The 13,741-nt window shown below is 34.5% G+C and overlaps 1 protein-coding gene across 1 annotated transcript in view; it reads left to right on the plus strand.

Annotated features, from left to right (window-relative positions):
- The window catches only part of Acvr2a (activin A receptor type 2A), a 92,091-nt gene extending 80,266 nt beyond the window's left edge, over nt 1-11,825 (plus strand). Inside the window, exons 8-11 of the mRNA XM_042683488.1 lie at nt 833-947; nt 3,891-4,029; nt 6,956-7,086; nt 8,164-11,825. Of these exons, the coding sequence (XP_042539422.1) occupies nt 833-947; nt 3,891-4,029; nt 6,956-7,086; nt 8,164-8,358 (580 nt within the window). The 3' untranslated portion in view covers nt 8,359-11,825. The remainder of the gene's footprint in view (nt 1-832; nt 948-3,890; nt 4,030-6,955; nt 7,087-8,163) is intronic.
- Nucleotides 11,826-13,741: the final 1,916 nt, after the last annotated feature.

Consider the following 13,741-nt stretch of genomic DNA (forward strand, 5'->3'; position numbering starts at 1 on the left):
GTAGAGAATATCTTAGGCTTCAGTATTGTTATACTTTTTAGAACACAAAAAAAGTAGATGGAAGTTTCTGTTTTGCTTTTCTAAAAGCAGGTGAAAGAATATAAGAACCACAATAGTAAGGACCATTCTATAAAGTAAGTCATTATCAATAGGCTTCAATTCAGCTAATTAAACAAAACAAAACAAAAAAACCCCAAAACCTCATTTCATTGTTTTTGTTGTTGTTGTTTTTTTTTGTTTTGTTTTGTTTTGTTTTTGTTTTTTGTTTTGCTGGTCCTATGGCTTGAACTAAGGGCCTGGGCTCTGTTCCTAAGCCTCTCTGTGCTCAAGGCTAGTGCTCTACCACTTGAGCAACAACACCACTTCTGGCTTTTTCTGAATAGTTCATTGGAGATAAGTCTCATGGAATTTCCTGTGCCAGATAGCTTCAAGCTAGGATCCTCAGATCTCAGCCTCTTGAGTAACTAGAATTACAGTTGTAAGCTGCTCATTTTGGTTTTTAAAATTTGTTTTATGGAAATTGGTAACTACAAACACTGAAATATTATCTTAAAACAGCAGTTTTAGAGATGTATGGAAGGTGAAATGGTAGTTCTGAACTGTTTTATACATTCTTTTTTATAGTTTGTGCTATGAATAGAAATTCTTCACTGTATTCTTGTGCTGGGGCAAATAGGCACTCTTTTTAAGCACTCTGTTTCCCTTTCTTTGAATTTTATATTTTTAAAGAACTTCTCTCATAGTATATTCTCCTTCCCACTTCCAAGAAAAAATTTTAAAAATGTAACTTGTTGAAATTGAATTTCAATACTGTCTATCTTTCTATTTGAAGGGACATTAAAAGTAAAAATGTGCTGTTGAAAAACAATCTGACAGCTTGCATTGCTGACTTTGGGTTGGCATTAAAGTTTGAGGCTGGAAAATCTGCAGGTGATACCCACGGACAGGTAAGGGAGAACTGTGATCAAAATAGAAGAAAAAATAAACTTGTTGCATATTTTCTTGTAAAATGGCAAGGACTGATTGTTCCAAAATTTGTGATAGTGATGTAGTCAGCATCTAATTAAGAGTTCTATGCTACCTTTCAGGGGAAAGCAATACTGTAGAGGACTAGATGGTTTAGGCAAAAACTTCATAAAAGAACTCTTGGATGCTATAGGCTTCTTTTAAACAACAACACCAGAAACTGGCCAGTTTTAACTTTTACCATCTGAACAGGAGTGGAAGAATAGTCATTATCTGTACAACATATTAAGATCTCCTTACTTTTATTCCACACATTTTCTCTTATTGCTTTATTTACTCTGCAATAAACTTGATGGCTTTATTCTGGATTGTCTCTAGAATTCAGAGGCCTTACAAATGCCTGTGTGAGGTGTCTTAACTATAGTTAACTATAGTATGAACAAGTAGATCTTAGCAATGATAACCTCTAATAAAGCTAAAAAGGCAAAGGTTATCTTTACATTTCATTCTTAAAACCTGTGAGGCTAGGAAAAGTCATTTAAAAAAAAAAACAAAACCAAGTTTCTCCTCCCCCTTTTGGTGCTAGTCTTGGGGCTTGAATTCGGAGCCTGAGCTGTCCCTGAGCTTTTTTGATCAAAGTCTAGTGCTCTACCACCTGAGGCACAGCTCCACTTCCAGTATTTATTTTGTTTTTATTTGATGATTAATTAGAGATAAGAATCTCATGACTTTATTACCTAAGCTGGCTTCAAACCGTGATCTTCAGATTTCAGCCTCTCTGAGTAGCTGGAATTACAGGAATTGCAGACGTGAGCCATTGATACCCAGTTGATTACTTTTTTTTTTAAATAAAAACATCTGAATATTCATTCATTCATGCCACATTTTAACTCCCTTCTTTTTTCAGTTGGGTCACATTATTAAGTAAAAATTGCATGGAGAACATTTTAGATGGAAAGTAATAAACCATAATATAATGAAAGACATACTTTGGATTATATAAATTTGTTTTTAAGAGAAAAGTAGGCTGCTGGTGGGCCCTGGTGGCTCATGCCTATAATCTCAGCTACCCAGGAGGCTGAGCTATGAGGATCATGGTTCAAAGGCAGCCCAGGCAGGCAAGTATGAGGGAAAAAAAAAAAGCTGTGGCTCAAGTGGGAGGATGCCAGCCTTGAACAAAAAAGCTTAGGGATACACCCAGGTCCTGAATTCAAGCCCTAGTACTAGCACCCTCCGGGGATGGGGAGGTGGGGAGAGGGTTTTTTTTTTTTGAGAATCACTTATAATACAGTTAAATAGGAGGAAAAATAAAAGGTATTTTTTTCTTCTGTAAAGTATTCTTATTAAATGAGTTAAAACTTGAACTTCAGAGATTTACTGATTTCTGAAGTCCTAATATTTTTTAACATGTTATGTTTGTATGTAACTGCCTAACTTCTAGAGCTTATAATCATCCAAGGATGGAGTTTTTGAAAATACCAGTGTCTATGTTACTCTGTAGGTCTACTATTGCTCAAATACATTGTGGTCTACCTACCAAAGTATCTTTTTTTTTTTTGCCAGTCCTGGGGCTTGAACTCAGGCCTGGGCACTGCCCCTGAGCTTCTTTTGCTCAAGGCTAGCACTCTACCACTTGAGCCACAGCGCCACTTCTGGCTTTTTGTGTTTATGTGGTACTGAGGAAATGAACTCAGAGCTTCATACATACTAGGCAAGCACTCTACCACTAAGCCACATTCCCAGTCCCTGACTGTCTTTTAAGTATTCATATAAGAATGTCAAGCTCCAAACAAAACTAGTTTGTACTAGCTCAGTAACCATAGTTACAGTACTAAGAAATACTAAATTATGAAGATAGATATAAAGGAATCCAAAACAGAAGAATTCATGAATACATAAATTCATAAATTTTTACACAAATAGACTTTTTGTTTATCTATTCTTTGCTAATTCTTTTACAATACCATCGGAAGATTTTTTTTTATAGAAATACACATTTCAGCAAGTGGTGATGGCTCATGCCTGTAATTCTAGCTACTTAGGAGGCTGAGATTAGAAGATTGTGAGTCAAAGCCAGCCTGGGCAGAAAAGTCTGTGAAAATATTTTCTCCATTTAATCACCATGGGTCAAGTGGTAGAGCAGTGGCCTTGAGCAAAAATGCTAAGGGCTAGCCTTAACCTTCAATTCAAGCCCCAGTGCTGACACCAACTAACTAACTAACTAACGAAATAGTATGTTGTTTTCTCTGTTGTTTCTTCCTTGCAAGCAATCATTTTTAAGTTTCTTGCAGTATATCCAGAAAGAGGAGAAAAACTGTCCAGTTGCTAGTAGCCCACACCTGAAATCCTAGCTCAGGATCCTAGAGGTCAGGAGGCTGAGATCTAAGGATCACAGTTTGTAGCCAGCCCAGGCAGGGTTTACAGACTCTTATCTACAATTAATCACCCAAGGGGGATAAATATTGGAAATGGAGCTGTGGCTCAAGTGGTAGTGTGCTGTACTTGAATACAAAAGAGGTAGCTCAACACAAGATCTGGGCACTGTCCCTGAGCTTCTTTTGCTCAAGGCTAGCACTCTCCACTTGAGCCACAGCTCCTGTTCTGGCTTTTTTTTTTTTTTTTTTTGAGTGGTTTTTGGAGATGAACACATTTCATGGACCTTCCTGCCCTAATTGGCTTTGAACTGTGATCCTCAGATCTCAGCCTCCTCAGAAGTTAGGATTGCAAGCATTAACCACTAGCGCCCAGCGATATGTAAATTTTTAAGTATATCCAGAAATATGTATATACACACCCTATAAACTCGGGCTCACAGTTCATCATGATTTGATTAGACCACAGTTTTGTTTTTATGAAATTATAAAGTTTTAGTTCATCAAATTAATAAATGAGTACTGTTTGCTTTTTCAAAATCTTTTTTTCAGGTTGGTACCCGGAGATATATGGCTCCAGAGGTATTAGAGGGTGCTATAAACTTCCAAAGGGATGCATTTTTGAGGATAGATATGTACGCCATGGGATTAGTTCTGTGGGAACTGGCTTCTCGCTGTACTGCTGCAGATGGTAAGGGAAAAAGTATTTTTTAGAATACATATGCCACATTTATGAAAAGGGATGATTACTTAGATGGTAATAAAGTACAATTTCTTTTTAATGGACTATTAAGAGATTTTAGAAAATTCACAAGATAGAGGAGCATAAAGGAAAGGAACTAGAAATATGTTGATAATTTACCATTAGATGGTTTATTGGACACTATATATTCCTTCAGCTTATTTTCTGGAGATATTTTGGAGGTATTTGTTTTATAGATGAACAAACTGAAACTCAAGAGAAATTAAGTAGCTTATCTCAACATTTTGTCCCTATGATCCGTGTGGAGGGAAAGGACTACTGCTTCACTAGGATTTTCCTGCAACCTAGATTCCCAAGTCATCTCTTTTGGTGAGAGATGTCTGTAGAGAAGGAGGGATTTTGATTCTCAGAACATTCTGGCACTTGCCAGCATAAGTACTTTATAACCAGGTTAAACTTCATCTTGTCCCCTAAGACACAGAACTGTGAACGTGTTTTTGGATATATCACAGGTTAAATTCTGCTCTTTAAAGTCTGACTGTATTATGATTAAGTTGTTAAAGTATGTTATTATTGAAGTTCTTGTCCAAATCATGTAAATAATTGAATGACTGTGTAACTATATGCCAAATTCCCAGTGCGACAAAACTATAGTTGTCTAGGTACTCTGTCTTTAGAACTTCTTTAAAATGTTTGTTTTATTCAAATAAATCCTGACTACTAAATTCTCACACAAATATAAATGATCTTTACATGTTTTTCTATTATAATTCATAATAGCCTAAAAGCTTCCTCCAATTATAGACTGTAAGAGAATATATTTAATATTTTAAAAAGTATATGGATTTAAACTATGCTGCTAAGAATCTTACTTTTTTTTGAGTACTGTAAAAGATTCCCTATAGGACAGATTACCTCTGTAATATGCAATTTAATTTTAAGCTCAATTTAATTGAAATGGAATTTAGTAAATGTTCAGAAATAGGCAGCCATTCATTCTTCCAGGTTGGAAGCCTAAGAATTGTTGAAACAGCCTGGGAATTTTTTAAGTCTTGAGGAAGATGAGTAACCTGTTCAATGCATATTAACTTTAAAAGTAAAGAAGTTTTAAATTTATTTTGTGCATTTATTGAAACAGTAGGTCAGATGGTGAACGTGAATTATCTGGCTCAATGCCTGGTACTTAGTAACTGTTTCTGGTATTAGTAACTGTTTCTGGATAAATAAATGGAAAGGAGTGTTAGAGAAGTCTAGAGATTGCTTCGTTGGGAAAGGAATTACTTGGGAAATTGGAAAAAGGAATAGATGCAGACTTTTTTTTTTTCTTTTTTGGGTCCAGTCGTGGACCCTGAACTCTGGGCCTGGGCACTGTCCCTCAGCTCTTCAGCTCAAGGCTAGCGCTCTACCACTTGAGCCACAGCACCGCTTCCGGCTTTTTTTTTTGCTTATGTGGTGCTGAGGAATCGAACCCAGGGCCTTGAGCATGCAAGGCAAGCGCTCTACCACTGAGCCACCTTCCCAGATGCAGACTTTTCTTAAATGCCTGGTATATGCTATGTAGAAATTGGGGCCAACGGGTCAATGTAGACAATACTGTTAAAGTGAGAACTCTTGAATTTGTTTATGTCTAATTGCTGATGGTTAAATTCAGTGATTCTTGAAGTTGAATGTTTCATCATACTCTTGGGAATCCTAGTTACAACTCCAATTCTGACTTAGTGATCTGGGTTGAGGCCCAAGAGACTGTCTTTTTACAGACTACCAGTTGGCATCAATGCCATTGACTTGTGAAATAGTTTGAGTAGATATTTTAGAATGTTAGTACTCTGAGCAAACTGCCCAGCTATCAAGGATTTCCACATTTGTATAGAGTGAGTTAATGAGTCTTCCGGATTCATTATATTCTACCCAGAAGTGTTTGGTGCAGAAAGTTCAAGATCTTACACAAGACTATACACAGAGCTCAATAAAATTTCTCAGGACTTTCTTTCAAAGGGAGAAAATATAGTAAATAAAAACATGGACTTTAGAGTGAGAGATAAGGGCTCAAATTTTATGTCTACTATGTAACGGCTGTGTGCCCTTGTGCACAATTTTGTAATTTCATGAGCTTATTTTCAAAATGGAGGCAGTACCACCTTTATGAAGATAAATGATAATATGTAAAGTTCCTGAGACTTAAGTACTTACTAAATGCTAATTTCTTAAAGGTATTTCCCCATATTTCCTGAGGTGTGAGTAAAATAGAATTATTTATGTTTTTGAATAAATGTTGTGAGGACACATTCTTACTTGATGGGAAATCTTTCAGCACTTATTAGGGAGGATGGAGAAGAGGTATGACTAATTCTTTGAAGGGAGCAGGTTTGGAGTTTCAGTGTGTTATAGAATAAAGATGGTTTTAACAGGTTGAAACCCAAGTCTTCAAGATGGAAACACAGCTGTTAACATTCTGCTTTGGATTGCAAGGACTAGGTTCCTTAAAGAAGGATATGATTTGCAAGTATGTTCTCTGTCTTGTACACCGATGAATACTTTGATGAATATAGACTTTCTTGAAATAGGTAAAAAAGTATTTTTTACCGAGGTTTGGTGTTATAAACCTGTAATTTCAAAAGGAAGGCTAGGCAAGAGGATGGAGAGTTAAAGGGCCAGCTGGGGTTATAGAGCGAGACCCCGTCCAAAACAAGTAAACCTAAATAATGTTTAATAGAGCTACCTGCCAAATCATGGACTTTTTATTATAAATTTTATGAGTTTGGATACAGTGGTATAAGTACAATTGAGTCTTATTTCTCTCCTATCCTTATAGCATGTAGAGTTGGAAAAAGGTGATAGAAGATATATTTTAGAAAGCTTGTACCAGTTGGAAGATTTTAATTAAAAATGAATGTTTTTGTGTTTTACATTTCAGGACCTGTAGATGAGTACATGTTGCCATTTGAGGAGGAAATTGGCCAGCATCCATCACTTGAAGACATGCAGGAAGTTGTTGTGCATAAAAAAAAGAGGCCTGTTTTAAGAGATTATTGGCAGAAACATGCTGTAAGTCATGTAGTTAACTTTTCATTTGAAATTCCAATAAAATATCTTTCAGAGAATGATTTATTCTATGCACATTTTTATTCTAAGAGGAAGGTACTCTTCACACCATATATTCTGTGCTAAAGTTTTAAAGAGAGCAGCCTTAGGGCTTTGTCTATATACTCACTAGGGAGATTGTGAAGTTATGGGGCCTTATACAGCTCTTAAATCTACCTCAATGGTTTAGTGCAAATGAGTCTATTTGGATATCTTCCTAGAAAAATGACTGCCTGGCTCCCGAATCTGTAGACAGCTAGGTAGGCTTCTAGCATGATACTATTTTATTAAACACCACATTTTCCCCTCTTCATGGGAGCTTGCTTTTAATATTTTGTTTTAGCTTAGAAGACTATGGAGTTCTTTAGAATACTTTAGGCAGAAAATTGTGTAGTATACTATTACTGTTTTGGTCTAAATATAACAAGAAAATGAGTAAAGCTAGGTAGAGAATTTTCAAGGATGGCCCTTCCAAATCTTGTATATTACTGTAAGATAAAAATCCTAATATTAACTAAGAAAATAATAAATATTTTGATATCACCCCCACTAGCTTTGGTTTTGAATCCATAAAAATAATACTGGAATAGTCTTTATAAATAATGTGGATAGGCATTTTTGGAAATAAATTACTATTATGAAGAAAGTTAAAATAGGTTCTGTTGTAGAGGAGGGTGAGTGAGGATGAATATGGTCAAAATAATTTATTTATTTATATATGTGAAAAAGTAACAATGAAACCTGAATTCCTTTATAAAGGTTAAAGGGAACATGATAGAAGGGGAAGAGTTTGATCAGGATACATTTGTATGTATGTATGGAAATGTCACAATTAAATCTTACATAGTACAACTAAATAGTTTCTGTGCTTCATGATATTGATAATCAATAAAAGTCAATGTGGTAAAATGATGTCAAATTTTGATAATCTGGAAACTTCTTTGGCCCACAAAAGTAGCAATTTTTTTAATGAATTTTTTTTACTCTTTCATCATAGGAAACCAAAATTACTGTCATTTGACTATGTTTTTCTCTTCTTAGGGAATGGCAATGCTTTGTGAAACAATAGAAGAATGTTGGGATCACGATGCAGAAGCCAGGTTATCAGCTGGATGTGTAGGTGAAAGAATTACCCAGATGCAAAGACTAACAAATATCATTACCACAGAGGACATTGTAACAGTAGTCACAATGGTGACAAACGTTGACTTTCCTCCCAAAGAATCTAGTCTATGATGGTTGCACCATCCATACACACTGACAAGTGGGACTGTGAACTGGAGCTGCTAAGCTAACAAAACTGCTTACAGTTTATTTTCTGTGTGAAACAAGTAGGATGCCTCCTGGAAACTTAAGCCAAGCAGCCCTTTGTTGAAAAAGGCTCTGGGAGACTCACTGCATTGCTTGCAGCACAGATGTGAAGGACATGAGATTAAAAGTTGTAAACTCTATAAAGAAACTTTTGAAAAAAATGTACATGAAGAATGTGCCCTCTCCAAATCAAGGATCTTTTGGACCTGGCTAATCAAGTGTTTGAAAACTGACATCAGATTTCTTGTCTGTCAGAAGAAGACACTAATTCCTTAAATGAACTACTGCTATTTTTTTTAAATCAAGAACTTTTCATTTCAGATTTTAAAAAAGGGTAACTTGTTTTTATTGCATTTGCTGTTGTTGTTTCTATAAATGACTATTGTAATGCCAATATGACACAGCTTGTGAATGTTTAGTGTGCTGCTGTTCTGTGTACATAAACAAAGTCATCAAAGTGGGGTACATAAAGAGGCTTCCAAGCATTACTTTTAACCTCCCTTTCAACAAGGTATACCTCAGTTCCACGGTTGCTAAATTATAAAATTGAAAACACTAACAAAATTTGAATAAATTGATCCATGTTTTATAACAAGCTATTACAAATTCACTGTGTTATTTAAGAAAAAAAAAGGTAAGCTATGCTTTGTGCCAATAGTAAGTGGCCATTTGTAAAGCAGTGTTTTAGCTTTTCTTGTGCTGGCTTTAGGAGAAAAAAAGTGCTGTATTTTGAAATGGAAAAACAAAAAGGTGAAATTTCCTCTTTCTTCCCATATGTTAAAGCTTCATCTTATATTCAGTTCAAGGTCCCAAAATATTGCATACTTACCTAAGTGGTTTAAAAAAAATTTTTTTTTAAAGGTGTGCTGTGTTTGGGGAATATTTGAAAATTTAAAGCATGTTTAAAAGTTTTTTTAAAGTGAGCTGTGACACTGGAAAGCTCTTCATTTTACCTTTTAAGATACTTTTTTCCCCCTATTTATATATGTGAAATTGTACTGTTTTTATTTTCATTAAACAGTGTGTGGGACATTATCACTGTTTTAGGAACACCTCAGGAAGTGTCATTACCCAGAATCTCTCATTCTGCTTTGAGATTTGTAACTTTATCATTATACTTCTGCTTGGTGCCATCTTGTCGGAGTAATATTTGATGTCTGTGATACGTAAGGAATTATGATAAAGATATTAACCTTTAAGCACAGATTTCAGATGTTACTGCTTTAAAATAAATCAGGGATAACAAGTTGAACTTATGACTTAAAATATGCAATGACATTTAGAGGTAATCGGTGTTGATATAGGTAACATAGCCTAGCATTCTCCCCAAAATTACTTTCACAACTAATTCTGACATTAAGTTAGGATAGTTCATGCCTTATCCTTGCTAAGAAATGGAATTGATGGTAGGCAGGTGCCAAAACAGATTTTTAAAACTATTATGATTGGGTTCTTCCTCAAATTTACACAGGTCCTAGAAAAAAACATTAATTTCCTCAATATCTGGAATAATCAACAAGTCAGTATTATGCTATGTACTTTTTTGTCATATCAATATAAAATTCATACATTAATTTTCATAAATTTTTTACATGTCACTATTATGAGCTCACTGTGAATGTGTTGTCTTCAAATGGTTAAAAACCAGTACACTACCATTTTACATATTACATGCACTTAAATCTCTGGGAAGAAAAATGACATTATTTATAAACAACATGTAAGTCAGCAGACTCTAAGCAGGGAGGGAAAGGAGAATATATTTATCTGTGTGCCACACACTATTCAAAAGCATTTGTTCTTCGTGTATGTACCCAAGGTCTCATTATATTAAGATTTTCCATTACAATGTTTACTACTTTTAGTTCAGAAAGTACTTGGCCTCTCAATTTCTTGATAAGGGTTTGCTTCCATTTAGAAACTAATCGAGGGAAAAAAATATAATGTGCATATAAAGAAATTAGTAACAGTATAAAGATAAATTTCTGTCCATTGTAAAACCCTTTTTTAAAAAGATAAGGAATATCATAATGAATGTTTGGCTTAGAGTACTACAGATAAATTTTATTAAATCAGTTATTTACAATATACAATGTTTTGTCTTCGTGATAGAGGAAGTTTTTAGAAATCTTGGGTATTGTACTTAATTCTAATTTTAAAACTTGTATCTTTTTGAGAACTGCATTAGTGGAAAAACTTTTATAATCAGTAAAATAAGAATGTTCCAGTGACTACTTGTCCTTATACTTAGTCTTGTTAAAACTTTATTTTGCAGGGCATTTTAGTGTTTGGTTTACAGTCAGTGCAGAGTGGGCAAGATAACAAAAAATTTATGCTAAGGATACTGGAAAAAAGAAAATGAGAAAAAAAAAACCCCGGTTATTTCTTTGGGGACAAAATGAAACACCCCAATAACTTTTCCTCGTGTATGGTGCTCCTCATGACTTGTCTTATACTTTGCCTTTCTGATACTGCTGCTCTAACTCATAGTTTTTACTTTGCCCAATCTCCCGTGTAAGAAATATTTTAAGGTCAGCTGCCATAGGATTGATGGTTAACCAGTGTTTGGCTTTATTTGAAGTCTATGCCCTGAACAGATCTTGTATGTATTATATGCTAGGAAGTTTTTAGCATGTGATCTGTGATTCTTGTTTGAATGTTTATTACAGGTACCTTGTGAATTCCAGAACAGAGACTGTGCCTCACAATGATTGGTCCCATGAATTTCCACTCTTTCATGGTGGTTTTGAAAATATAATCAGGAAAAAAAAAATCCATCACCTTGGGAATTTAAAGATGGACTCATATGCCATGCAAAAAAAAAGAAAAAGAAAAAAAAATCTCTCTCACCCCTAAGTAACATCCCCATTAAGTAAAATGTTGGGGAAAAAAAACCACTGGCCAAATGGTAATTTAGTGGAAAAGGTGATTTTTCTTTTAAAGCTTTTTATCATAGGTCTTCTTTACTTTAAAAGAAGTACATTTTTGGAGCATTTGGTATAATGTGCACAAAATCATTTAAAATTTATGGGCAAAATGATACAAGTAGCATCTTGATTGACCATTATTTACCTCAGATATTCAACCAGCAGTGCGTTTTTTATGCAGTCTCAACCCATATCCTATTTGTTACCTCTCAAAATTTAGGCAAGCAATTATTTTAGCTTTACTCTGTATTTCTTGTCAGTGTTTGGGCACAGATTGTTGTACTACTGTCAAATTGTACTTGCTATTTTTTTCCTGCAAGTATTTAACAGAAAGCTTAAAAAATTAAAAAAAAAAATTTTTTTCCCCAAACCCCACCTTGGAAAAGTGATTGTTAAATATTGTACAAATAAAATGTATGCTATCCCCATTCTATCCCCAAGTTAAATAAAAAACAATGAAAGATATGATTTGCATATGCAGTTTTTCTTTAGCTATGTTCTTTAAGAGAGGAATATGAGTTATAATTTATAGTGAAGCTTCTGCTTTGAGATTTACAAAAATTGGGGATATTGGTGAAAACCTGGGCTGTTCATTATTTCAATCCTTTGTTGTCTAGCAGATTTTATTCCCACCTATGTTGGTCTTGGCTACTATTAGAAATTGGGAAGATTATTGGCATATAGTGCATGCCAATGGATTCTTTTTCAGGATAAAGGTGAACAAAAGTTTTTTTTAAAGAACATGCACTGCCTTATAAACAAGTGAAAAAGCAAAACTGAGCAGAATGTACATGAATTCTACAGAAAATCATTTTCCGAAGCATGTTCTTCAAAGCTTCTTAAAGAAGCTAATAGATTCCCTGTTTCAAAAATAGGAATAACTATGATACAGTAAGTTTGGTCAACACATTTTAATTTCTTAGAGCCATGTGCATGCATGTGAACAAGAGGCCTTTAAGCAAATTTGTGTGGGTGCGCTACATGAGGAAACATCAGTTAACACTGCATTGAAATATAAGCATAACATTTTCACCTGTATGACCTTTGCTAACTTTTTTTTTTTTCAGATTTGCTTTATCTTGCTGTCTACCTCCATCATTGAAAATGAAAACTCACCTTGCCTCTTAGTTTTTCATACTTGTTTGGTGATGTTCTTCTCAGCTCGTAAGTATCTTAACCTAGTAATAATTTGTAATATTTATATCATTTTATTAGGCCCTTCCACTGAAGACAGATGGTACTTCCTTAACATTAGTTCTTAAAGGAAAGTTACACCTTGAGTATAAAATTGATTTCAGACATGATAGCAATATCACCATATTAAGTGGCTTAATAACTGCTAAAATGAATGTGTGGACTATGGCATAGAACCAGAATAAAAGCTCTCCCCTTAAAACACATTGCTGAACAATAAATGATCTCAGACTTTGAGGGCTGAACATTTTTGTGGGAAAGACTACGCAAAGAATAGTTACAGAAATGCTACATGTCCATAAATTTTATATACTAGTCCATATCCAAAAATTTTTAAAAGTCAAAATTGTTCCTTGGAGCAATACTTGGGGCCTTGAACTTAGGCCTGCTCCCATGCTGTAGAGCTTCACTTTTACTTTATTTTTACTTAAATAAACATATGCTTTTCTCATTAAGTAATTTTTTTAAGAACTTTGGTAAGTTTTTAATAGCAGGGGCTTTTCTGTCAGTCAAACCTGAGTTGAGTTCCTGGATCTGTCAGTTCCTCCCAACCTAGGACACTGCCATTATTGTGGTGGTTTCCTAATCTTTAACAGCACCTAAACTCCATAGGACTAATGACCATTAAATTGACTATAAATTACAAAAGGATAGGGACAACATACATAATGAAATGTTCGAACTAATGAAGTCACTATCACTAGTACTTACTGAGAACTTACTAAGTTTCATTTGAACCTGCGTTAGTTCATTGCTTCCTACTTCTTTCATAGGAAATTACTTTTTGAAACATTCAGCTACCACTACCAACCAACTGCCATTATTTGTGGGAATTGTTTTCCTACTATCACTAAGATAAATGTTAAAAATTCTACAGTAGTCTCTAGAATCTACTAAATAACAATTCTACAGAGGATTCTAAGGTAGACTGGCACATTTTGAGAAATCTAGAAGAGGTTTACAATCCTTATTTTTTCATGTTATTATCTTCTGGCTAAGCTGATCAGACTTACATCTGGATAGAATCCAAAATTTTCATATGTATTGGGAAACAGGCAACAGCAACACACAGTATCCTTACTGAAATCAAAAGATTACTTATTACCCTTCAAATTTCACCATTTATATACTGCTTACTTAAATGTAAAAAAGAAGTATGTATTTGTCAAATAAAGCATGTAATCCAG

Source organism: Dipodomys spectabilis, unplaced genomic scaffold, assembly GCF_019054845.1.
Source record: "Dipodomys spectabilis isolate Male_0828 unplaced genomic scaffold, ASM1905484v1 ptg000081l, whole genome shotgun sequence".
Classification (NCBI taxonomy): Eukaryota; Metazoa; Chordata; class Mammalia; order Rodentia; family Heteromyidae; genus Dipodomys; species Dipodomys spectabilis.